This window comes from Oculina patagonica, chromosome 11 (assembly GCF_052425735.1).
Source record: "Oculina patagonica isolate OP01 chromosome 11, crgOcupat, whole genome shotgun sequence".
NCBI classification, from domain to species: Eukaryota; Metazoa; Cnidaria; class Anthozoa; order Scleractinia; family Oculinidae; genus Oculina; species Oculina patagonica.
In genome coordinates this window covers 21,277,008-21,304,633 of record NC_135768.1, presented here as the reverse complement: position 1 = coordinate 21,304,633, position 27,626 = coordinate 21,277,008, and the positions used below count along the sequence as shown (strand labels likewise).

The following is a 27,626-nucleotide window of genomic DNA, read 5'->3' as shown; positions in this document are numbered from 1 at the left end:
GAGTGGTCAGCGGTTCTCTAGGTAAAAATTCAAAATGGCGGATGGGAAAAAAACAACTTTGCGATCCTTTGCGATAAGAGAGGAGCACGGAAATAGCAATTTACCTAAATGTCGGGCAATATCAACGATAAAGGAAAGAAGTTGGAATCGCAACTTGGGGCTTTCACCTTCTGGCGGAGGCAGTATAACATTGTCTTTAGTCCAACTGGCCACTTCACGACAAAGAATCGCAGTCAAGATAAAGTTTGTTTGCGCGTCCAAGGAACCAATTCACTCTTTGAAGAATGTGGCAGCTTAATCAAATAGACTTCGCAGCAAGCGACAGAAAACAATAGATTTCTCGCCACTGCATATATTTTGTGGCTTCATAAACTGGCTTAAAATTCTTCACAAAAGTTTGGTCGACTGAATGAAAATGAGAGTGGTCCAATACCTCTTCTCTACTCTATTAAGTCTGTGGAAACGAAAACTGGTAAAATGCGGACTTCTTCTCTTTGTGATTTTTGAAATCGTGGTAATTTTTAAATACGATTTAAAGTTGACAACTCTAGTATTCAATCGAAACGAAACTAGTCTACATACGCAGCAAAATTCGACTGATTTGAATACAATGACGCTAAACAAGCGAACGTCTTCGGTAAAAACTTCAGGGAATTTAAACTTGCATCTATGGTCAGATACCTGTGCGACAGATTTGAACATTCTGTGTAATTTTCCCATGTTTCCGAACGCTCCGGAGGATAGACTACTGCTAAATGAGACAATAATTACAGACAACATCACAAGTTATTCAGATGGTTTAAGGTTATTTGGATATATTATCCCAGATAAATCTGGCTTGTATCGCTTCACTGTTAAATTTTGCCACTCTGGTGAAGGTTGGTTAAGTAGCAATGAGAACTGGAGAAATGCAAGGAAGATATGGGATTCTGGTAATAAAGAAAATAATGGCATCCAAGCTTCTAATGACATTGGTCTTGTAGCTGGAAAGAAGTACTTCATCGAATTCGTAGCGACTGATTTTATTAAAAGAAACAAAATTCAACTTCTTTGGAAAACTCCAGCGAGTTCTGCATTTGAAATAATTAATGGGATGTTTCTATCTCATTACATGAAAGACAGTGGCTTGACTAAATCTAATATTTATGATGAATTGTTGCCAGATTCTGTTGTATGCACCTCAAGAAGGAATAATAATACATATTTCCATGCCCAGCGAGAAATAAGCTATTTATCACACGACGAAGTGAAAGATACATTACCGTATTGCGAGTATAACCCAAGCTATACCGTCAACCACAGAGTGGAAAGATGGCATGCAGTGAACAGACTTGTTGTTCACTCATTTATCTACCCATTTCCTGAACATATAAGAGTTCAAGACCAGAAGAATTGGATTTTTCCACTTGGAGAACGCGAAGCATTGGAGATTGTTGATATCTTTATGGAGTCGCTCAATAGGAAAATGCCAGGGTAAGTAAGATATTTAAGCTTGTTATGAGAAAATGTAAACATTGATTCAGGATAATAATTCACATATTATTTCCATGAGGTGTCAATGAGTGATTTTATAAATAATTGAGAAAATTCTTGCACGTTTGCTAGTCACTGGAGCAGGCCTGGGTAGAGACTAGAGAGCTATGGTTGACGAAAGAAAAGACCCTGAAACTGAACCATGAAAAAGCATGCGCACCCCAAGGAAAGTAAAATAAAACTTGAGAATTTGTTGTGAAACAGGCAAGCTGTAAAATGTCAGTTGGGATGAAATTTCCGACGAATTGGTTGCAAACTGGTCACCTTCAAATAGAATAAATCTAATTACGAACTCTCACGTGTGGCTGCAATTTCTCGAGAGACAAGACAAGGAAAATTTCTGTTTAATATTAGTTTAGATTGATTACATGCAGATTTGAGATATTTTAAATAGCACAATTCTTCTACAAGTTGTAGATAGTGGACTGTTATGGTATCTGCCACCTAAAAATCATTAACTCCAAATTCTTAAACTGTGTATTGAGTTGCATGAAACCTTTAGTGAAAAACATCATCTTTCACTTTAATCACCGGCATTAAGTACACCATCTTATTTTACATCTGGAGGTGTGACGGCCTAATCAGGCCTTCTGATAGGGTGCGGCAAAAAAGCAGAAATTATGCGGCATTTTTAGGGCAGATTATGCGGCAAGAAGGTACTATTACGCGGCAAATTATGCGATTTTAACTAAGCGATTTTAAGCTTGTTTTACAAGGTTTCAAGAGATGAAAATCCATTTTGTGCATTTCAAAAAATAATAAGAGCATAAAGGAACGATAAATATCGGTATTAGAATGAAATAGATTATTTTCACCTCATTTGCGTTTTCCATGTACACTACATGACGTAGTAGAACGTTGAAGACTTTTGGCGACATAATATATGAAGTGCGACATGATACCGCTGACTGAATAAATGAAGGCCCATGTGTCAACGTGCGGTGTCGAACGATCGAACACTGTACAATGTTTTTAACTTCATGGAAGGATTTAAACATTCTGAATTCAGCCATTTTACCTTGTAAACGTCAGTACAATACAAGAAAGCAAAGATAGAAAGCAAATTTAATTGTGTGAATGTTTTATGGCTAAAAAAAAGGAAGTTGCCTGCCGGAAGTAATGTTGTTCGTTTGGAAACCACATCAGAGGTTTTCCAAGGTTTTTGACAGGTAAACCACCTTGAAACAACGTTGAAATTGTCTTAGAACTTCGTTAAAGCGAGTATTTCCTTTATCTTTTCTCAAATTGTGCAATTTTGTACGAATTATGCGATTTTTGATGAATTATGCGAAAAGTTGCGATTTGAGGTCAATTATGCGAAATCGCAACATCGCATAATATCAGAAGCCCTGCCTAATGGTTAGTGCACTGTACTCTGGATCTTGTGATCCAGGTTCAAGCCTTGACCAGGGCACTGTCTCATAGTGCCCCTCTTCACCCAGATGTATTACAATAAATTGGTGCCGGTGAATTAAATGTAACCCTGCAGTGGACTACCATCCCATCAAAGGGGAATAGAAACACTCCTAGTCACTTCATGCTACTGAAATTGGGTTAAGCTCTGGCCTGATGGGCCACTGGGCTCATGTGCAGAATTTACTGAACTATTCCATCATCGCACAAAAAGTGGGACATGGACGTTCCAACCGCATAACTTAACATAACATATTATTAAAAACTAGCAATGGTATATTGCAATTCCTGAATTTTGATTGGTTGACAGGCAATGGTATATGAGCTCATATACCATTGACCACACATACATGTATGGTCGCCAATACGAATTAACGAAAATAGCTTGGGAGCTCAAGTATTGTAGTTCTTTGGGCCTTTTTGATAAAACAATTATTCCACTTGCACTTGTTGGATATGAGATCGTTATAGCCACCTCGGCGCTACGTGCCTTGTTGGCTATCTTCCATCTCATATCCAACACACGCTTGTGGAATAATTGTTAAATATACCATACCATACCATACCATACCACACCATACCATGCCATACCAGACCACACCATACCATACCATACCATACCATACCATACCATACCATAACAAAGCATACCATAACTTAATATAACAAATCATAAACTTTATTTTCTCTTGAATTTTAGAGTAGCTTTAAGCTAATATTATTAATATTAGCAGGTAATATTATTAATATTAGCAGGTAATATCCTCTATACAATAGACTAAAATAGGTTACAAAAATATGTCACACACTTAGAAAAAGCTAGTATTTACAAATATATAGCGAAAAAAATGTAGATATTAGCAAAAAGAGCCTTAACAAAAGTCATGCTCTGAATGTTCCTCTTAATCTGTAAAATCGCTTGTTCTAATAGAGTCTGGCAGCATATTCCATTGCTTAGCTGAGAAATACGGAATTAATTAAGGCCATAGCTAGTTGTTCTAGGCTTAATGAGTGGCAAAATGTAATTGCCATGAAGATCATAACAGGGGGACCGAAGTGAAAACATATTTTTCATACAAACAGGAAAACGTGGGAAAACAGGCTTTATATAATAATGTTGGTCACGTGACCAGGATATTTGTCACGTGAACCAACCCATTTAGAGCCTCCTTTAGCTCAGTGATAGAACATCCGAAGTACAAATCAGAAGGTTATCGGAAGGTTCGACTCCTGTCTTCAGCACTCGAAATTTTCCGAGTATATGCCTGGCGCCGGTTGTTCAAAAGATAGAATTTAACGCTATCCAGCGACCGAATACATAATCGCCATCCAGTACAAAGCGTTACCTAGCGTGAATTGTTTAGTCAACACATCCACTGACCAGCGGCTTTTCCAATAAATAGCGTTATCCACCCTTTGAACAATACATTTGTATGGTTTGGGTACCTAGCGTCCATTTGCTTCGATTCAAGTCCATTTTAAAACGAATGAAAGGTCACCAATTGATATTTTCATTGTCTGTTTCAACACGAAGGGCTAACGTGCTTGAAACGCGAATCAGCCTTTTCAAATGCAAAATGTTGATAATTCACTTCACAAATCACACGGTTTTTTGTTGCCAAACAGAGATAATATTTATAGTAAAAGAAAAATAGTTAATTACATTGAAAATATTATAAACTTGCTACTGACATAGCACGATCTGAGTGTCTTACAGACTAGGGTAAAGTTTTCTCCATTTTATAGCCAATGAAAGCAAAAAGAAGATGATACTTTTAAGTTAAACAGGTAAATGTTAGGCCATTCAATTTTGAACACAAAAGAAACGCGCGAACACTGATTATTAGTATCTTGGAAACTATTTCGCGCCGTGTAAAATGTGGTGTAATCAAATAAAGAAATGTGACATGTTAGCAAATTTCAATTTCTTATGACATATTATATATTTATACGCGCTACGTTACAACAAATCCGTGATCATCGATCTAACTTGTAAAAACAGACTAAATATGAGGGTTTTCCATCATATATTTTTCATACTTTCATTTATATGGAAGCAGAAATGTACCAAAATTGGACTGCTTCTATTTCTGGTTTTTGAAATGCTAATCTTTTTTGAATTTGACAAATTGTCAGCCTTAATACCCAAACGGCAAATTATTGCTCAAACTACAAGACAAAAGTCGACTGATTTTAGGACAGGACATTTAAATTTGCATCTCTGGACAGATACGTGTGCAACAGATTTGAACATTTTGTGTAATTTTCCGATGTTTCCGAAAGCTCCGGACAAAAGGCTTTTACTAAACAACACAAAAATAACTAAGGACTTGACAAGCGCAGAGGCTGGATTGAGATTATTCGGATTTATTATCCCAGACAAATCTGGTGTGCATCTTTTTACGGTTAAATTTTGCTCCGCTGAAGTTTGGCTGAGTCACAACGAGAACTGGAGAAATGCCAGGAAGGTATGGGACTCTCGAAAGCTATCACAAGAGAAAATGAATTTTGGAGTTTCTGATGAGATCGGACTGTTAGCAGGAAAGAAGTATTTCATCGAAGTCGTGGCCACTTGTTTTCGTCAACGAAACAAAATACAACTTCTGTGGAAAGCTCCAATAAGTTCTGGTTTTGAAGTTATAAATGGCTCGTTTTTGTCTCATTACATGGACGACAGCGACTTGAAACATTCCAAGATCTACGATGACTCACTGCCAGATTCTCCCGTTTGCGCTTCAAGGAGGAATAAAACTACATATTTCCCAGTCCAGCGGGAAATAAGCTATTTATCACACAACGAAGTAAAAGATATATTACCGTATTGTGACTATAATGCAAGCTATACTCTCAATAAAAGAGTAAAGCTGTACCATGCAGTAACATTTTACGCCATTCGCACGTTTGTTTACCCGTATCCCGAACATTCAGACCTTCGAGCTGAGAATGCACATCCACTTGAGAAAGACGAAGCTTTGGAAGTTGTTCGTATTTTTATGGAGTCGCTGGAGAGGAAAATACCAGGGTAAGTAAACATCCATGGTACTTTTTCAATTTTAAAAGTTATACTCCTTCGTGCTGCGCTGTTTTTGAACACTTTCAACAAACTGATTGCATATTGAAACATCAAACTTAGTATTTAAAAAGTACATATTGTTCTCTAAACAATGTCAATTTATGAATACTTCTACATGGACCGCCTATTTGTTTCATGGCTTTTTTGTATTATTAAAAAAACGGGACTCGTTTATGAAAACTCTATGTGATCGCACGCCGTTTTGTAATGTCAAGTTAAATTTGTTACTTGTGGTTTTCATCGATGCACAAAAACGGTTTGTTTTTATGGAAAACATCAGGAAACTCGCAGATTGTATAACAGGCAGAAAAGAATACTTTTTCAATTTTACAGCTTTGTAGCCTTTAGCAAAAGCAAATTATTGCAAAAATAGTTTTGATAAAATAAGTCGGGTGCGCTGTTGTGACATCACAATTTCAAGCACTTTATTTCCAAAACGAAACGCTGAATCAACGCCGAATTTTTGGTAAAAGTTTATGTTTCATTTTTATGTCCAGAATATGTGAAAAAAATATCTTTGTAGTTCGCAGGATTTGATATTTTAGATGATGGCAGATTTATACCAGCTATAAAGGCAAGATTTAGGTACTTAAAATTGGTTACTTTGTTTTACTTTTGGTACACATAATTAGAACCGAAAAGCAAGAATGGTTTGCAAAAATGTATCAGATTTAGTGTGTACTTCTCAAACTCGTTAAAAATTGTGAGGGAGTTTTGGATACCGGGTCTTAATTAGCATAGATTTTAACGATTTTATTTCTCCGTTTACTACGTAATTCTTGTTTCGATTGAGAAGATATATCAAACACTCGAGACAGTGTTTCATCGGCTATCCAAACACATCGAAATTCGTCAAAAATACTCATCTGCGCGTCCTATTTTTAACTCTCTTCTCGGTGTTTAGATATCCCGATAAAACACTGCCGCCCGTGGTTGATATATTACCTGAAAGTATAAACAAAAAGTGTTATGCTCTTTGAAAAAGTCGGCTTTCAGATATAGGGCTTTTAACAGGAAAATGTAAATCAACATGTTAATGGAAATTCAAAATCGCTAGAAGACGTTAAAATTTACTTGGAAACACGACTTTATGACAGATCCTTGAGATAAATTTGCAGTATCCGACAACTTTGTCAAATTTTGACACCACATGAAAAACGGATTATTTTACAAAACCTTGTTAAGTGAACTGAGTGTCATGCAAAAAAATGAAAGGCTAACAAGCGACAAGAAAACAAACAGTAGATTGCATAAAAGTCACTGCACTAGAGGCATCGAATTGCTGTCGAGATATTCGAAAATATGGCAAAATGTTTCAGTGAAATTAAGATGAAATCCGCCAGGACTTCGAGTAGTTATTGGACAAAATTTTGTACAAAAATTGTTTACGCCTTATTGCAAGCTTTTGTGTTACTGATTCAAATATCTTATCAAAAGAAAACTTTTCGAAAAACACCAAACATCGAAAACAATTTTCGAAGTTCCACTGAATCGCTTAGAGACGATTTTACAAAATTGCTTTACGTGAGAGTTTGCTTATAGCTTGTGAACTTTGAAATTCATTTTCTGATATTCTGATAAGAAATTGTTGTTGGTGTTATCACGGATAATTACTTACGTATTTACCTTTTATTAAGGGTAGGAAATAACGCAATAAGATTTAAATTATTCTGGTACTCGATTTTTGTCCAACTTAAATAAATATTACTCGACTTCGAATTCCTGGTTGATTCCGTCTTAAAGTTACGCTCTATTATTTGTTAAGAATATATTATTTTTGACATTTGCATCGAAGGCGTCTTTCTGAAGGGTAGAAAATGTAGGACACCCTTTATCGCCAAAAGACTAACATGGTGCGTGTAACATAAATATAGCGAGCGTTTAGTGTTGAAAAAGTTTCTGCACTAATGGAAAGGTTTAAAGGGATTTTTACGGATTTTACCAGATTTTTGAACAGTCAAAGTTTATATTTGTGTCACAGGAAAACTCAAACTAAAAGTCCATTTTTATTAAAAATTGCTTTCTTAGAGCACTGAAACTGTTAACAAGTATCTTTGGCTGCGGATGGCTCGGATGAAAACGGATTGCAACTTGAAAAAGTAAGGCTGAACTTTTCAAGTTGTTTCCGCGTGTCTTCAAAAAATCGATATAGATAGCCGTAGTTTGAATTCTAGCCGAAAATTAAGGTTTCATCTTCCTTTGAATGTTCAAAGATAATGTTTTTTTATGGGTTGCGTGCCTACCACTAATTTCAGAACAGTTTAGACCAAAAAGCTGCGAAATCCCCGTGACATAGCTCCTTTAATGAGATCTCCCTAGCGAAATTTGCTATAGTGCGGAGAGTTTGTGATGGTTTGACGAATGGCTTCTGGTTGCCCCCCCCCCCCAGGGTTGGGGGGGGTTAACTTCCATCAACTAAAAGATTCTTTAAACCCTGAACCTATTTAAAGATAAAAAATCGAACATAGATAGGCCAAAGACTAAAATCGCTTTCTTAATACTTCAACGGGTAGTTCAGTTGTAATTAACTTTATCTTTTTCGTTTAGTTGGACGTTTATACCGCCCTTGAATACAATTTTAGCTAATGTAGTGAGAAGAAACTCAATGTAAGGATGACACCAGAATAACCAATGCCAAAAACTAAGGGGCAAAAAGGATACCATGCATATTCAGGGACTGTTACGCCGCAAAATACAATACTTACGCAAAATGTAATAACAATCGCCGCAAAATGTTTTACTGACGCAAAATGTAATAAAATTGTCACAAAATTTAATAAAGCTGTTAACGAAAAATGAAATAAGTTGTTAACTAAAAACGTAATAACTTTTAAACGCAAAAATATTAATAATAACTAAAATTTATATAAACAGATATACATTTCGAAATCGTTTTGGCAACATCAGTGACATTATTGACGTCAGAGATTGCCACAGTGTTGCGAAACTGTCAAATATATTAACACATCAACTTTCCTGTAAGAAGTGTTCCTATTTACGATGCACACTCTTGTTTACCTTCTTCAATTGTTTTTTAAAGAAACGAAGCTACAACCCCAGACAATACTGTTGGGAAGGTCACCTAGTTTGCGCTCCCCTCCCCCCTCATTCAATGTTGAAGTATACTTAGAGACTTAAACCACAGCATATTGTCTATCATAATGTTCAGTAATACTTCAACATTGATATGGGGGAGTGGGGGGCCCATACACGTTGTGTACGTACCTATAGATCAGATTTATTTGAAAGTTGTTGAAATCAAAGCGTTCATTTCCAACCTTCCCAAGGACTTCTGTCTTGGGTTGTAGGTGGTCCTCGGTGGCAAGGAGACTAAGAACTGAGAACAATTTTTAAATGCTATAACACCAAAAATTTTACGCTTTTTACAATGATAATTTTCACAGAAGATTTTTCTCTCTCAAGTTCGATTTTGGTTGTTTAACAATTTTCACTTAACGACAGTGTTTGCAGTTATCTACAATTACATCTATTTTGCTATTATGACGAATTTACGAGGGTGCCATTGATCTCTTTTTACATGTCTCGGATGCTATAAGACCAAATTTTGCCTGTTGTTTTGAAACAAGTTTGGTTTGCTACGATTTGCACTGCAATTTATTAATCGGGCGTGGCCGATTTATAGTTTACCCTTTGGTCGTCCTAGAGCATAGTCTCCTGTCGGCCAAAAAGACGGGGATAGTTTGGGGTTGCTACAAAACCGCTACGGGTGACGCATACCGCAATGGTTTTCATTTTAGTTTTGACAGGAAATCGTTGCAGGCACACTTGGTCGACTTTTGGGTTAATGTGTAATCAGGTTGTGTTTTTTTGCTTCGGCGGAAGGACAGAGAAAAAAGCTTACGGGGCAAAGTACAGTATGGGGCCCAGTTCTCGGCCACTTTTGACGTAAACTTGTATTTCTTACCTCAGAAGAACCGCAGGAACTTGAAATTTCTCCCAGAGCTAGCTACATTATTCAGCTTTTTGGTGTAAAGCTATCGACCGGTCAAAAATTAATTTGCCCGAGCAATAATAAAAATAAAAGCTCCATTTGTGGGCCCAGTTCTCGTCCACCTTGGCCCAGTTCTCGGCCACTAAAAAGCTTGTGCGTAATTATCTGTAAAAAAAATGCTCAATTAATTTTCACAGTCATAAAATCACTCTGTAAACCTATTTATGTTATATCGATCCCAAATTATTTTTATGAGGCTTTGTTTTACTTTAGAAAAGAAGGATTTTAACGCGCCTAGTTGCCTATGTGCAGGTTCTGGCAAAACCGCATTGTGTGACCCGTGCATTTAGATGGTTTATTTTGCAGTGAAAAGGTCTTGAAAGATTTAGGTGTTGTAGAAATAATAGACAAGACAAGAGTCAGCTCAAAACTTAGAGATAAGATTGAACTTTATTTTTAAAACATTTATTTCTTTCATTCTGGCAGCAGCAGATGAAATTATATTAAAAACCAAGCGCTAAGCTGTGATAGCGAGCAGGGTGGCCGAGAACTGGCAAATACGCAAACGTCGCAAGAAAAAATTTCGAAGTAAATTAAGACCAAAAAATACAACGGTTCAACGAAAAGTTAACTAAAGCAGAAAGCTGAATTATTCTACGTTTCACATGCCAAAAATTAGCTCGTATGGTGGGGGCTTTTGGATAAAATACGAATTTAACTACATCCATAAATTTTAAGGAGCCGTAAACAAACAAATTTTTCGGGAATACAAATTCACCTACCTCCGCGTAAACTCGACGTGTGAGCTTTCTATATCGAATTGAACGATCAAACTCAAGATACTTAAAGCACGTGAATCAGTCTATCGTTTGAAGGAAATACCTTTTTCTTTTAATTCAACTGGAGTGTGAAAAAACGCGTTAAACACAAAGTGGCCGAGAACTGGACCCGGCCGAGAACTGGGCCCCATACTGTACTGATATTCACTATTGTGAAATTGCACTTACTTTGACAAGTTAAAGTTATTTTTGTAAATGAAAAAGGTAACGTCATTGATGTCACGCAGTGGTTTTTTTTTAGCAAACTAGATGGTTTGCTGGTTTCTGACTATGAATGGGGGTGTGATCTTGCGGTATATTTTTTGAGCCTGACTCCGCCGTAAAACTTTTTTTTTATTTAGCAAGAACTGTGTCGATTTTCATTTCTGAACAATTGGTCGTCAAGTCGTTTGTCACAAAGAGTAGAATGTTTGTACAGCATGTTTTGGAATTATTTTAGATTTGGTTAGTAAGACGCTTCTGAAGACCTGAGCAAAACATTGGGAATGTACAGTATTAATAGGAACTTGAATGGAATTTTTCACAAGTTGGATAAAGGTATCAACTGAAAAAAATGGACTTCAAAATGAGAACTTGGATTTTGTTGTAATTAAATTTTATCGCGGATTGGATATCACGGCTTTGAAAGTCTTCAAATAATTAGAAAGGTTCCTTTCTTCCTTTTGATCTTATTGTTATTTTCATGTATTGATTATTCGAAAGTGGTTTTCGTTGATACGAAAAAAAAAACGGGTTTTCACTGAATTGCTTGAAGTATTTTTAGACGTGATAATATTGCCTTATTTAAATTACATTGTGCACGAAATATTTGTTATTCTTTTGTCTTGAAACTTTGAGGAAATTGAAATTTTTGTTTGACAGTAGTGTATGAAAGGCATTTTATAGAACTGAATAAAAAATAAGAAACATTGATAAAGGTTATTTCAAAGATTTATTTTGCCTGATTTTGAAGGGTTTCAGGAGTTTTAAAGAGTGCTGGTAAACGGCTGTATGTTGTTTGTGATTACGGATCTTATTTAGTTTCGAACACTCTAATTTTTGAAAGGTTAAAACAGGTTAAAACCGGGCGGTTTCATGAGTTTTTTGGGTAGAAAGGTACGGTGGTGGTAAAAAAAAAATGTTTAGAAAGGAATGACTGTAGTAGCACGTAAGTCGGAGGTTTGCGTGAGTCACGGGGTATAGTATGCGTGAGCTGGATTTCCGGCGTCATAACGGCATGTTTTGTTTACTGAAAGATACACTCGACGTTTAGTTAGCTTAGTCGGCTTGGGAAACTATTTTAAAAATGAATGTTGTAATAGTTAATTAATAGTAATCTAGAATTAGCCCACTCTCGATTGGAGTCTGTTCTGGATTCGCGCTACCTTTTCGCCGCGAAGGAATTTTGTAAAATTTCGCTAGTGGAAAGAGGTACTGTAAGAACAGTATCAATAACTCAAAAGGAGGAACTTCTTTGTAGCTCTGAATTAAGACGTATGATAAAATTTTAGAATAAGAAACTTTCGATTTATGGTTTTCATATTGTTTTTGTCAATTTCCTTTTGTGGCAGATTTTTTGAGAATCAGCTTTTCTTTCGTGTGATGACAGACACAGGACAGAACGAGAGGTGGATGAGAAAGATGCCGAAGATGAATAGGCACCGAAAAACGACAAGAACCGTCAAGGACTTATCTTTAGAGGGCGGGGAGTTTTGGCATACTGTATTTCGAGGACTGGACTGGCCTTGAATTTAATATTACACAAGCAAATTATGCGCGCTCGAAGGGGGAACAAAAACCGTAGAAAACGAAACCTTTGGTAGAATAAAATATTTAGTTTTTGGTTAAAGAAAGTATGTTTCGCTTTGCTGAACGTCTTTACATCAACAAAATAATATTGTCTTGCTCCTGAGCTACAAAAACAACCACGACTTGAAGCTCGTTTGGAATACTCGTTCTCTGAATTTCGATATTAAAACTGCCAACTAAAAATTGTTTGGGAATATTTTCGAAAAGCGAGCGATACAACAATTGAAAACACATTATTTTCATTGGCCATTATTTTTTTAACTCTAGCGTTTTGACAGTCGTATTACTCTTAAATTTTGATTTTAATTTATAACCGTCTGACAGTGTTGAAATTTGAAGTTTGTAGGCAAGTGAAAAGACAACCGGTCGCCGGTTTCCATAAGCGACCTCCCAAAACAAACATGCAGAATATTTGTATTTTAACGAGCGAGTTATGAACATAAGTACCTTAAACATTCATATGGAAAGTATAAAGTTTCGTCGTATTTAAAGGAGAAGTTCACACCAGAATGGCCATTTATTTTCTTTACGCCAATAAAACGTTTACACAAAGATATGTTATTCATCAAAATTTCAGCCTCCAACGTTCGCTATAACCCTACGAAATCTTTACCAAAACTCGACAACTGAACGCCGCCATCTTGGAGCTGGTAATGTATGCGTGACGTCAAAGAGCTCAGCCTGAAGTTTGGCGGGAAAATTTTACTAGTCGAAACTCCTTGTTTTTTGTATTTCTTGGAGCTCTGTTTGAGCAAAATGGTGCTGCACAAACAGGCATTTTGACAAACAAAAGCCACTACGAAGAAACAAGGAGTTTCGAGTATTTAAATTTTCCCACCAAACTTCAGGCTGAGCTCTTTGACGTCACGCATATATTACCAGCTCCAAGATGGCGGCGTTCAGTTGTCGAGTTTTGGGAAAGATATCGTAGGGTTATAGCGTACGTTGGAGGCTGACATTTTGGTGAATAACATATATTTGTACAAACTTTTTATTGACGTAAAGAAAATAAATGGCCATTCTGGAGTGAACTTCTCCTTTAAGCTTAATTACTGAACAACAAATAGAAAATTTATAATTTATTTATTTGCGGCGCCAACTAACTGTACACTTTGAGGTATATTGGAAAAGCATGAATGAAAACATGATCGTTCAGTGAATTTAACTCGCATTTTCATTTATATATAAACAAGTACATTACCTTAAATTAAAGTTCTCAGATTTACTTCTCGAAAAGAACCTCCATTTTCCGAATCCGAAAGGCAAACGGCATGCATTTCTAAAATGCGGTACTCGGGCTTCCCTTACAATTGTTTGAGTTCAGAAATATTGTGCTTTCACCGCTCTGCACGCATAAGGACTCCAAAGACACCTTTAGAACCACAGAAATAGTCACCAAAATTTTTCTTTCTCTTGTGTAGCCGTCCTGTCCTTTTAGGCTTCGAAAAAGGGCTTAATCGTGAAGCAGAAAGTTGTTGTCACATGCATGGATCAAACTGGTGTTCGCACTTTCAGTGTATCTGACAGTCGATGCGCTCGATTTTAACCACTTCAGGGACAGCCGGACTTTTCTACAATAGCAATAAACCTGTACCAAGATGTAAAAAGGCATCTCCAATATGTAATAGCCGTCTTTTTCTATTGAGTTCCATTCATCTGAAGTGTCTTTACATTTTGAATTTGAGCAGTCGAAGCAGTCGAAGCAGTCGGTTCTTTTACGCTCGCTGCCTACTCTACTCTGACTCCAAAACACAACACATTCTACCGGATGCTCCAATGTTTTTAGCGACTTCAATGCTGTAATCATCGACAGAAGAGGAGACCAGTGATTCGTATCCGGTAGGTTTAAATCCTCACTAAATGCACATTTTGATAAACAACAACTTGAACAGTAAGAAATTTCGTGGTGCCGTTCGCTTGTTTTCAGCAGTTCGGCTCTTCTTGCTCAACTTCAAAAATTTGTTCAACCAATCAAAGGCGCGCTGTAAAAAATACTTTTACGCGATTGGTTACTAGTTCGCGCCAAAAGCCGTCTACGTAATTTTCTCGCGCGTCTCGCGCGCGAGGCCTGTTCTAAAAATAGCACACACGCAAATCCGATAGCACAAGACCCATTACCAGAGATGTCGACTTCTAGATCATGTACTTCTGGTACAACCATATGCAAAGTATATATTTTAAGAAACGTTATAAAAAATAGTTGTTGATGCAAACCAATTTCACCAACAAGTCCTCTTTCAGTCTTTCTTTACAGTTTCTGTTTACAAAAGACGCAGAGGGTCAAGTCCATTAAATGTATAGTATTTTTGTGCATTTGACATAGAGGTTGTTGTCTTCCAATGAAGCACTGGCCACAGTTATTACACCTCGTTGTCTCTGGTAGCCTGTTACAGTTGCACACTGCCATGTAGAAAAAAAAAATAATATACCACAAGTTAAAGACACATCAAGACCACCCCACTGTGAATTACCATAGCACAGAAAAAATTATAGTCAATATTTTATATCTTTTTAAGAGAATTACATAAGAACCAAGGCATGTCTTGTCTTGCCTTACATTGACATGCAATAATTTGGAAATACTAAGCTCGTAACAGTTTAAGACAGAATCCATCAGGAATTTGAGTAACATTAATTTTAGTCACGCAAAAATTGAGCACCAGAATAATTTAAATCCTTGTGTTCTTTTCTACCTTGTTAAAGGCTTGACATGTGATAACACCAACATAACACCAACAACAGTTCTTTATCAGTGGGGATTGAAGACAAAAATGGAAACATCATCACACAGTTGACCCCCATGCAAAAACACTCCAGGATGTCACGGGACTGTTTGGTGTCCGTCTGCCAATTTCTAACTTCAAATTCCAATGTTAAATTCACATTAAATTTTCAATATTTCTTAGTTGTCTAAATTTTACTAATTCTTTAAAAAAAAACTATCACCTGCCAAACATCCCCAAAAATCACTCAAAAAATTACAAAATACCGCAATACATAGATACATGGGATGAGTGAAGTTTCCTTGGATTCCTTGAAACACCAACAAGATATTTCCGTTTAAGGTGGCTGATAATGGGTTTCAATATTTCCCAGTCCTTATACTTTGGTTCAGGACTAAAATCCTTCATCAATTGCTATTACAGTAATGGTATGAAACAAATGTCCAATCATTCATCAACAAGTTGTGATCATTTTCTTGACAATAGTAGTTCCCCGGTAAACAGTTGTAGTACTGTCCCATCAAAGTGCAATGGCTGGAAAATACCGAAAAGCACACGACCTTCAGGTGAAACCGCACCTTACAGTATTACCAATACACTGCACTTTGCTAAGTCTTAAAACTTTACATTTTCTAGTCGTCTACTTCAATCATTTATTTGTATTGTGCGAAATACATTTATAAATTGAAACCATCATGTCATTAAGTAATAATGCAATCTCGACAACGTTCTAGATATTATGTTATGCACACTAATACAGCTCATGCAAGCCCCGTGACTTACACAAACCCAGTCGGACTGAGTGCTACTTAAGTAACTGCTTCGTGGTTTCTGCTGTACTGAACCCTGCCTTTCAAGGCAAAGCGCCCGATTTTAAGCTTCTCAAGCTTCTCAATGTTCTTGTTCTATGTAATTTGGCTTCCTAGACTTGTAACCCTAAGTTATTTAGGAAGCCAACACCCTTTAGCTTTATTTCTACTGTTGTAAATTTCTTTTTTATGTAAAAGGGACAATGAAGTTGTTGTTGTTGTTGTTGTTGTAACAGGCTCAAATGCTGTAGTGCGGAGTTTAATGTACAGAACACACATAAGCTACCTACAGATAGCAATCAAGGCACCATTTCCTCCCCTACTCCTCCTTATTTCTACCATACTCGAACTTGATCTGAAAAGGACAATGTGGTTGGTGGAATTGGAAAACTTTTATCTTAATAAGTAACTGCGGCGAGGGGCAATTTCCATTTGTTTCTTGTAAACTGACACCAGACAAATTATTGAGTGGAATTCACTGAAGTCATCAAACGAACATGTAATTTTAGAGTTATTGCATTTGGCGTTATTACATTATACGTCAAAAAATTTATTACAGTTTGCGTTAAGAAAAGTTATTACATTTTGCGAGTTACCAACTTTATTACATTTTGGGTCAATTTAATTACATTTTCTGGCATTATTACATTTTGCGGCGATTTTTATTACATTTTGTCTTAGCTTTACGTTTTGCGGCGTTGCAAGGACTGAAAACCCTACAAAGCATCCCCTATTTCTTCGCGCTACATACCCATATGACCCACAAATGGAAGTACCCCCGAGGTCCAGAACGTTTTCGGAATAGTTAAGAACTACCTCAGCAAAGAACAACTTAACATTACCTCGATGTTGAAAAATTGACCAAAAAAATTAACAATTTTTTTTAGAAACGTCGCCTACAATTTCCATTCATCTAATTCGTAGAATAAAGCTCTTGGTGGCTATTCATTGGCTCGCTGCATGGGCAAGTGAACAGCAGATGTCATGCTCGCGTATCTAAACTGGCTTTTCCTGTTTTGACCAATGACGAGAGTGAAAAAATTTGTGGTGGGTCCTAAGTAAACGTGTATTGTTTGCTTGGAAAAGCAGTGCTCTTAAAACAAGCATATAAGCCTACGAGCTTCTTTTTCGGGTTTACGCTGGCTATATTTCTTTTCCCATCTTTGTAAAATCCATACAATCGTAGCGGCCCTGGCATATAATCTGTAAATAACAAAATGCACGTTATTTTTGCTGCATGCGCGCGCTTTTAACGTGTTGCCTTTTTAAAACCGCGTGTAACATCTTCAATATTTCAACTAACAAGGGCTTAAAAAGCACTAGCCGAAACGTCTTGTTAAAGTAACATCGAAAAAAAGTCTGTGTCAAACCACAAAGAAACTAACAAGATAAGGTCTAGGAGTTTCTTTCAATAGTTAACACTTAGGACATACAAGCCTTAAACTTCCAATAGAACACTATTTTACAACACATTTTGAAAGATGCTTGACCATTTAATTATATAAATCACGTTACTTAGGCTACGTGTCTATTCATTATTTACATTATTACTATTTTTATTTAAGCCCACATAAGAAGTTACATTTAGAAAAAAGACGAGATACATACATACAATAAAAAGGCCAATGCTAACAAGAAAAATATTGCTTACATAAAAGTGCAATACTATGTTACACGGAATAACATTAAATTTTAGAAATATAACGCTTTAATTGCAACGTCAAAAGAAACCATGATGTTTTCCGCCAAGTAACTAATTTATTATCTCAACTTGTACTAATACTTGAAAGTGAAAAAAAGAGGCCTGCAAGTAATTTTTTTATTAACTTTTTTGCCAATAGATTCTGTATTATTAGTTTTTATTATGTTTCGCGTAACCCGTATTCATTTTCATTTCGCGTCAAAGGCTATTATAATTTTATAGAAGAGAGTATCACATTCGCTTGTTTTTATGTAAATTGTTTATTGCCGGCTTTATTACAGTTTTCTCAGAGGATACCAGTTTTAATCTTCGTGTACGTATTTACTTTCCCGCGAGACTTAATAGTTAGCCCCTTGAAATCCCTAATTGCGTGTAACCTTCATTTATCAAAGTAAATAAAATCCCTAGCTAACTTTACCGTGGGAAAGTTTTTCTGAGGCAATCACGTTTGCTTGGGGTGGTAAAAACGCAGCTTTTATGTCCGTAGACGTTATGCTAATATATACTATGTATATATGTTGCGCAAGACAAAGAAAACGAAAATTTGCCTGACTTCGCCTCACTGTCTTACCGACCCGTATGCGCGTAAAATGGAAAAAAGCAAGCAAACAAACAAATTGCTTCAAGCCTTTAGATACAATCTTGGTAAGTGTTAAATATTTTGGCAATGAAACTTTTTGAGGGTATATGTTAGTCAATTATAATTAGCGAGCACAAAGTTCACAATTCATTAATCGCGGTGCTTTTTTGTCTCGCGGAAGGCGCCTCCCATAATCTTAGAAACTTATTCATACTCTGTAAAATGCGGCATGATCAAAAAAGAAATAACGTGAGCAAATAGTCAAAGAGATGTTGCAACTTCCGGCTTGTTACACTTACTATTTAAAAGCGTGTGTAATTAGGACAAAATCGTTTGTGAGTCATTGACTTTCCTAGGAAAAAGCTGGGCTTAACAAACCGAACATGAGGGTGTTTCACTACATATTTTTCATTCTTTCATTAGTATGGAAGCAGAAAAGCACGAAAATTGGGGTGTTTCTTTTTTTGGTACTGGAAATTGTGATCTTTTTAAAATTTGACCAATTAGCAGCCTTAATACCCAAACGGCAAATCGTTGCTCAAAGTGGAAAACAAAACGCGGCTGATTTTAATGAAATGACTTTGAAAATCACCGGAAATTTAAACTCGCATGTGTGGTCGGAAGTATGTGCGAGAGATTTGAACTTTTTGTGTAATTTTCCAATGTTTCCCAACGCACCGGACAGCAGGCTTTTACTAAACAAGACAGAATTTGCCAAGAATTCGACCAAGGCAGACATTGGATTAAGCTTAAGATTATTTGGGTTTATTATCCCAGATAAATCTGGCATGTATCTCTTCGCCGTGAACCTTTGCCACTCTGCCGAAGTTTGGCTAAGTCACAATGAGAATTGGAAAAATGCAAGGAAGATATGGGGCTCTGGAAAGCTATCACAAGAGAAGACGGACTTTGGAGTTTCTGATGAGATCAGACTAATAGCTGGACAGAAGTATTTCATCGAAGTCGTGGCCACTTGTTTTCGTAAAGGAAACAAAATTCAACTTCTGTGGAAAACTCCAAAAGGTTCCGATTTTGAAGTTATAAACGGCTCGTTTCTGTCCCATTACATGGACGACAGCGGCTTGAATAATACCAAGATCCACGATGACCTCCTGCCCGATTCTCCCGTTTGCGCTTCAAGGATGAACAAAACTACGTATTTCCCAGTCCAGCGGGAAATAAGCTATTTATCACACGACGAAGTGAAAGATATATTACCGTATTGTGAATATAATGCAAGCTATATTGTCAATGAAAGATTGAAAAAGTATCAAGCAATAAGAAAATACGCTATTCCTTCGTATATCTACCCGTTTCCGGAACATCCTAGGCTTTGGGAAAGAATAAGTGGCTACAGACATCCCCTTGACAAAGAAGAGGCGTTGGAAGTTATTCGTATTTTTGTTGAGTCGCTAAAGAGTAGAATGCCAGGGTAGGTAATTTTTTATTTTGTATGAAGATGATTTTTTCAACAATGACACGAACATGGGACAAGAAAAAAATCTGAGTCCTCGACGGGAATCGAACCCATGGCCTCCCAGATACCGGTTGGGCGCTCTAACCAACGGAGCTACGAGAGGCTTGTGGTGAGCTAAGCCATTTACTAGGTTGATATGTGACACGCGTCCTGCATACTGCTAGGATCAGCAATGTCGAATTCATCAAGTGTGCAGTAAATAATAAAGATGGTAAATTTTGAGCTCGGTGATAAATAATGAAGATGAATTGTTCAACGATAAAGATAAAGATATGTCATTTTATTTTATTTTTTTTTTCACTTTTGCTGCTCGTGAGTAAAGATGCAAAGGTAAGCGACCGGCTTTTTACAGATTGCAAAAAAAAAAAAAATTCTGGTAAAACTTCAAAAGACGCCGTAACGTGTGGGTGGGACAGGCAAATATATAGTATATAGTATTTTCAAATTTCGCTCCAGTTGCGCTAAAAGTTGCGTCATTTTCACGGTCTATACTCTCATCGACCATAATTCTCGATCATTTGATCGCGCAAGAATTTTGTCAGTTGTTGTAAAAACTCTCATGTTAATGCAAAAATATTTTATTACCGTATTCGAAATCTTAAACGCCTTTTAACAGGAAAATGTAAGAAAATACAAACATGTCAATGAAAATTAAAAATTACTTAAAGACGTTTAAATTCACGTGGAAACATGCGTCTTTACCTAATAGTTTAAAAAAGGTATTTGCGTTCTTCGACAACCTTGTTTGTCAAATTTCGACAACACATATAAGGTGTATTTTACAAACTCTGTTTGAGTAATGTGGTCGTCATGAAATATAATAAAAGACCAATAATCAAGGGCAAGATTTATATCCAATTACTTTAAGTGAGGTGACAAAATGTTGGTTGTATCTAGAACTAAGGCCAGTAAGTTCTGCTCGAAAATGTGAATTTACTGCACAGAAGTGACGAATAGGCCATTTCCGAGTTACCCTTTGCCTCTGTTTCAAAACGAGTCTACGTGCGAAACTATTCAAATGAGTTTGATTTGCATGAAAATGGACCTGTAGGCGAAACTCATTTTCATATGAATGGTTTCGCACGCAGACTCGTTTTGAAACAGAGGCAATGGGTAACTCGGAAATGGCCTATTTATGTTGTTTTCTTTAACACAAAATTTCCGCTGGAAACTAACAGCTAATAGGCCGTCGACTGTTGCTGTGTGTCTACTAAATTTATTATATAAACTGCAGTGGTATAGCGAGTGGTAGCAAATCGATAAGAATGGTATCACACGTGTGGATAAAAATGATATCATTTTGGACCAATCAGCTCCAAGAGTTTGCCATGTTTCAATGTTCAATGAGTCAAAGTTTATCGATATTAAGTTGAAACATCTTCGGATCTTCCACGGCAATTTCGGAAGTTCGGAAAATGTTCGGAAACATTCGTACGACCTTCGGACAACATTTTGGAAAATCTTCGGAAAATGGTCGGAAATCTTTGGAAATTCGTCAAAAACATCGTAATTAGTAGGTTTATATAATAAACAAAATAATACATGGTTGCTTGGATATATGAAATTTATCTTCTCGTGTTCAAAACCGAAGATAAATTTCATATCTCCGCGTATTATCCTCTATAAAACTTCCCTGGCGAATTTTGTCGTAAGCTTGTAATTCTACTGTCCCTCTTGTGTAGCAGTTGCTACTTTTTTTTTAGGGGTAGGGACATTGTTCCTGTTGTTTGTTCTGTTATTCTCTCGAAGGGTAGCGAGTCATTCATGTGAGACCTTACGAGAGCTGCTACAATTTGATAAGAAAAAATATCTTTTTTGCTAACTTCAGAAGGTTTTTTTTCTTGAAAGGTAGCGCGAAATTGGTCTTAAACACATCACGTGTGCAGCCAACACTACGGAATAGATAAAGAATAACCTTTATTTAACGCGAGAAAATGCACTTCTATAGATTTGTTCGCGGACATTATCTGTTTTGAGAAGCGAACAATACTTTGCTTAAGGTATCACGGAAGGAAAATTGGCATTTCCGTTCCAATGATAACCTCAATAAAGTATATATTTTCTAAAAGCTTATTGAATAAAGATTGTAATTTTGGATTTTGCTTTGATCATATAGACCATAATAAGCAACGTCAGCATTTTGTTTGCAATTATGATGTTGCGCATGTGAGCGCCTTAACTTTTATGTGGAATTTGATCTACATATATATTGGTCTAAAAAACTGTGTCTCAGATTTTTCTATTCTTGCTCCATTATTTTTTGATGAATTTTTAAACTTGAAAAAGCCCTAAAAATGCCATTTTTAACCACCTTTTTTAGACCAACATATGTAGATCAAATTCCACATAAAAGTTGCGGCGCTCACTTAAACGTGTTCGCAAATAAACCTAATGTTGCGCAACATCATAATTGCAAACAAAATGCTGGCGTTGCTTATTATGGTCTAGATGATCAAAAAAATCCAAAACTAGAATCTACATTATATAAACTTTCCGAAAATATATACTTTATTGGGGTTAGCATCTATGGTTTGCACACAATTTCACTTGGAACGAAAACGCCAATTTTCCTGCCGTGATACCTTAAGGAGAAAGTATACAGTAAACACCCGCTTGTAAGAACCTACAATTTTCTAAGTTTGGCAAAATAGGTTCTTGTATTTGGGGGTAGTTATTGGTAATTTAGGCTAAGTAGGTTCTTAATAAGGTTCTTAATTTCTAAGGAGGAGCCATAGTTTTTGATTGTACGAGAAGAAAAAAAAATGGGTTTGGTCCTTCATTATACAGCATTTATTCATAACTGTATTGCTTCAAGCCTCATGCAAGGTCCAAAGAAGACAATTACAGTCTATGTGAATCTGTCTTTTCTTTATTTGTAAATACAGTTTGGGATGTTCTGTTAAAAAGGTTCATAAAAATTTTCTATAACCCACATATAAGAACCTGCTGAAATTTGCTTGGCTAAACAGGTTCTTATATTTTGGGGTATTAAAATGGCAAATTTCTGCCAGCAGGTTCTTAAACCACTAGGTTCTTACACGCGGGTGTTTACTGTAACCTTTGAGAAACAGGTTATGCCCAAGGGCAAATGTCAGTTCAAATTTTTGGAGCTTTATCCGCGACCAAACATCAGTGCATATTTTTGCGAACAAATGGTTTACGAATTTTTAACGTGTTCTGCTTCCTTATTTTTTCTTTCTCCGCAGGAAATTTTCTCTAAACGAAGTAAGAAATGTTGAACGAAAGACAGATAAGAAGAGAGGCAATCGATATCTGATTGAAGTGGAACTCCTGGATTTAACAAACAACAGAAAGGTGATGTTATCTGAATACGTCTTCATGCCCAATGGGACAAAGGAACTTTGTTACCCAACGAACTTTCAGTGGAACAGAACAGTCAATGTTTATCTCATAGTTACGGCCAAAAATCTTGGAAGATGGGTTCATCACTTTATAAAGAACGTGGAAAAGATTGTGAATGAAACCAACGACCCTAATCTTCATGTTATAATATATGATTACAACAGCTCCGATATCAACTTGGAAAAGGTTTTAAGGGAAAGTTTTTTGACAAACTACATGTTTTTGAGTGAAAGTGGTGAATATTCACGGACACGGTCGTTCACCGAGGCTATAAATCTGGTGTCAGACCCTCACAGTATAATCTTCATGTTTGATCTACATCTGGATATTGGAACTCCATTCATCAATAACATTAGAAAGGTAAGTTTATTTGATCATGCTTTGCGTTTTACTCAGTTATTCTTAGCTTGGTAGAGTGGTCAGTCATTTGAGTGTCGAAAGTAATTCGCATTTGCATTGGTTTTGCATTACTACGCTTAGTGATTGGTTTAAAAATTTCGCGCCACTTTCACAGCCAAACAGAAGTTAAACCAAAACCAATCATGACTCGCTTGCGCACGTTTTCCCGCGCTTCGTGCCGGCTACATGTATTTGCTTCGAGTTTTGATTGGTTTACTGGATTGTCTGTGTTATTTGTGATTGGCTTCAGTGATTACTTTGGTTTTGATTTTACGACCCGCTTAAGTAAAAATCGCTCTAAAGATGGCCACCAAATAAGTGGTCTCGTATGTGCTTAGCTTATTATGACTATTTTGACGATGTCTATCAAATATTCTTTCTGTTTTCTACATTAAAATCACTACACTAAAATCATCATTTGATTACTATGATAGTTAGTCACCAATGACACATAGAAAAACCGTTTTAAATCTATTAACGACATTTAGGGGACTTCTATTTGTCAGAACCGGCCGTCCAGACCCATTGTTAGTCAGATTTGTCCCTAAAATTAGTCAATACATAAATATTATACATTGTTATGATGGATTTGTGGAGAAATCTCGTGGAAAAATCCCATTTCACATTCAAAACCACTGGATCAGCCGGCCAGTTCTGACAAATGGAAAGCGTCCTAAGTAAGGAGGTCTAATTGCACATGGCTTCATAATACGCACTATTTTTTTTTGTTTCTTAATTTTTTCAGCATTGTATAGAAGGTCGCATGGTCTACACACCAATCATTATCCAGATGAAATGCGGTTCAAATCCTGCCAATTTAGCAGGATTGTGGCAAGCGTACGGATATGGGATTATAGGGATGTACAAATCTGACTGGGATAGATCCGGGGGATTCCCCACGGATAAACACAAATGGGGCGGAGAGGACTGGGAGCTAATGGATCAGCTCGTCAGCGTGGGACTGGAGTTTGATCGCATGCGCACACCGTACGTGTATCACTATCATCATTCAAAGAAGGGATTATGGAAAAATGCATCTTAATGACACGAACTGTTTTCATATACTAGGGGAATTAAAAATAGAAATAAATATAGGTTTAATATTTTTTATAATAGATACAATATTAGATACAACAAAGGCGAGCTGATCCATTATTGGAATTACCTGACCAAACAGATCGGCCGTGAATAAGCTTAAATTAAGCTTGAAAACAGTATAAGTAATAAAACACGGTTATTCCATTCAAGGTACAAATTTCACGTTCAGCTTAAAAACAAAGGATAAAAACGCTAACTAAGAGAGGCTAACTACTAGAAATAACAAAATAAACCTGCTTTACAAGGATATAATAAAAATCTGCAATATCACAGCGACAAACCATAGTAGAGGGGACTACTACCCCTACCTACCCTCTACAGTCAACTCTCGCCTTGCGGACACCCCGCTATTGCGGACGCTCGCTTTTACGGACAAAATCCAGATCCCCGGCGAACAAGGTTTGACTGGAAATGACTCCCGTTATTACGGACTCTCGCTATTACGGACACTAAACGACGCCCCGAGCGTGTCCGCTTTAACGAGAGTTGACTGTATGGACAAACCGATGAGTGGTGCCGGATCTATTGAAGACCTGGATCAGTGACTTAGTTAAAACGGAAAATATAGACGGCAAACTGATCCTGACGGCTAAAGCGGTCAAAAATAAACAAAGTGTATAAAAAAACTAGAATATATTGAAAAAAACTTTGCCCTATATTTCGGTTTGCAAAACAAACTTTCCTCAGGGGCTGGGCGGAAAAAAGTGAGAAAAGTAAAAGGATCGTTACAAATGAAAAATTAAAATAAAATACTAAACAAGGATACCGTGTATATTAATTTAAATGCGAGATGATCCGAAAGTGTGGTTTTTCAATTTCTTTTTAAACTTGTTTTGAGGGTTCGATAGTTTTATTTCATTCAGTAAGCTATTCCATAACACAGCCCCGCTGTAGCTTAAACTTCGTTGACAGAAATTAATGCGCAGCTGTGGTATGGACAGCTTACATTTTGCATTCCTGAGGTTTGTAAGTCAAGGTTGCATTTATTACGCAGAGAAAAACTCAAATAATTTGGAGACTGGTTGTTCACAGCATTATACATCAAAATCGCTTTGCTCACAGTACGTTAAGGTAATTAATCGGTCCCTTTTTTTATTTTTGATGTCGAACTGAATTTCATCCTGTGCTCACTTTTGTCTCAGTTTCAAAACGAGGCTCGCTCCAAAACGTTTCTTGTAAAGGTGACTACTTAGTTTGATTTGAAAGGTAAAACTGCGCCTAAAAGGAAAAGGCCATTTGATACTCTGTTCGATGTGAACCATCCATCCGTTAAGTATGTCATGTATGGCGACTTTATTAATGATAAATATCAATAAAAGAGTAAAAGATACGATGATTAAATGTGTCCGTTTATTTCGACCTTAATCTCACAAGCTGGCCAATTTTGTAGGTGGACTCTATTGTTACAATGCGATGCAAATATAAGCCCACCTACAAAAGGTGTGACTTTGACACTTGTGCGCAACAATGGGTGTGACGTCCTGTTTATTTTGTGTAAGTGTCAAAGTCACATCTTTAGATCGGCCAATGTACGCATCGCATTAAACAATACAGATCCACCTCTAAAATGGTCAGTTTAGGTCGCTACTGACTAGCCTATTATCCAATCCCTGTTGTTTAAGTATTCATAGCTTTAAATGTGATAAAAAGGAGATTTCCCAACTTGTTTGTGCGCTAGAAATCGCGACGCCTTTTGTCTATTGTGTCCAAGTGACAAAGTCACACCTTTTTTAGATCGGCTAATATCGGCATTTGAATATTTCACTAATAAAACAATAGGCTCTACCTGATAAAACTGATCTTTTCGAGGTGGACCTCTATTGTTCTCATACTAAAACTACAAACATGCAAATATTAGCCGATCTAAAATAGGTGTGAACTCAACACTTTCACACAATAAACACGTGTTTATACCCTTTCATCGCGCACACGATTGTCCTGCAAATCCCCCTTTTGTACGAGTTATTTAAGCATGGATATTGTAACAAAAGAAATCGGTTAATGAGCCACGGGAGTAAGGAACAAGCTGGCCAATTTTGTAGGTGTGGACCCCACTGTTTTAATGAAAAACAAATATTAGCCGATCTTAAAATGGTGTGACTTTGACACTTGCGAACAAGAAGGGGTGTGACTTCCTGTCTAATAAGTGTAAGTGTCAAAGTCACACCTTCTTCAGATAGGCAAATATTCGCTCCGCATTTAAAAAAAAAAAGGTTAACCTTTAAAACAGTCAGTTTAGGTCACTACTTACAAGCTCATTAACCAATTCCTATTGATTAAATATTCATGGATCGATTTTTGCGCTAAAAAGTGGATTTCCCAGCTAATTGCGCACTTGAAAGGGTGCGACTATGTGTCTTTTGTGTGCAAGTGACAGAGTCACACCTAATTTAGATAAGACTAATATCGGCATTTGAATATTTCACTAAGGCCCGGGTCGCACTTGAGACAAACATTTGAAATGTTGCAAGATGTTGAGGACAATGTTTGTCTCCGAACTTGTCCGAGACAATTTGAATTGTTGTATTTAGGGTCGCACTTGGACACACAAAATTACCCGTCACTTGAAACTGTGTTAGTTTCGCAGCAAAAATAACATTCAAAAGGGAGAGACAAACCGGTCGCATTGAATCAAATCAACGCAAATTTTTCAGTTGTTTCTACCTTCTTAATGCGAGCGTTCGTAACGATGTCGAAGCTCATATAAAAGAAAGCGTGCCGCCGTATAAAGCGGAAAATTTGATGAGCAAATTGGTAGTATCGTCGTGTACCGGTTAACCAACTACGTCATTTTCGTAAACCGTTCTCCGAACGTTGTCGTTAGTTTCGTCGGTCGTATAATTTAGTAATTATTGTAATTAGGGGAAATTTGAATAA

At 36.7% G+C, this 27,626-nt stretch overlaps 1 protein-coding gene across 2 annotated transcripts; it reads left to right on the top strand.

Moving 5' to 3' along the window:
* Positions 1-47: 47 nt before the first annotated feature.
* On the top strand, positions 48-24,836 carry LOC144630688 (uncharacterized). Of its 2 annotated transcripts, none has more exons than XM_078489060.1 (3): positions 48-1,473; positions 23,096-23,612; positions 24,397-24,836. In XM_078489060.1, the coding sequence occupies exons 1-3, from the start codon at positions 410-412 to the stop codon at positions 24,691-24,693; spliced, it is 1,878 nt and encodes a 625-aa protein (XP_078345186.1). In that variant the 5' UTR covers positions 48-409; the 3' UTR covers positions 24,694-24,836. The 2 variants fall into 2 exon arrangements, with proteins under 2 accessions (XP_078345186.1, XP_078345187.1); XM_078489061.1 differs by lacking the exon at positions 48-1,473 and adding an exon at positions 18,796-19,844.
* Positions 24,837-27,626: the final 2,790 nt, after the last annotated feature.

Excerpts from the sequence above, each read along its gene's own strand:
- LOC144630688 (XM_078489060.1), top strand. The coding sequence starts at position 410 with ATGAAAATGAGAGTGGTCCAATACCTCTTCTCTACTCTATTAAGTCTG. Across the intron at positions 1,474-23,095 it reads CTCAATAGGAAAATGCCAGG|GAAATTTTCTCTAAACGAAG; the intron begins GTAAGTAAGATA and ends CTTTCTCCGCAG. Across the intron at positions 23,613-24,396 it reads TCATCAATAACATTAGAAAG|CATTGTATAGAAGGTCGCAT; the intron begins GTAAGTTTATTT and ends TAATTTTTTCAG.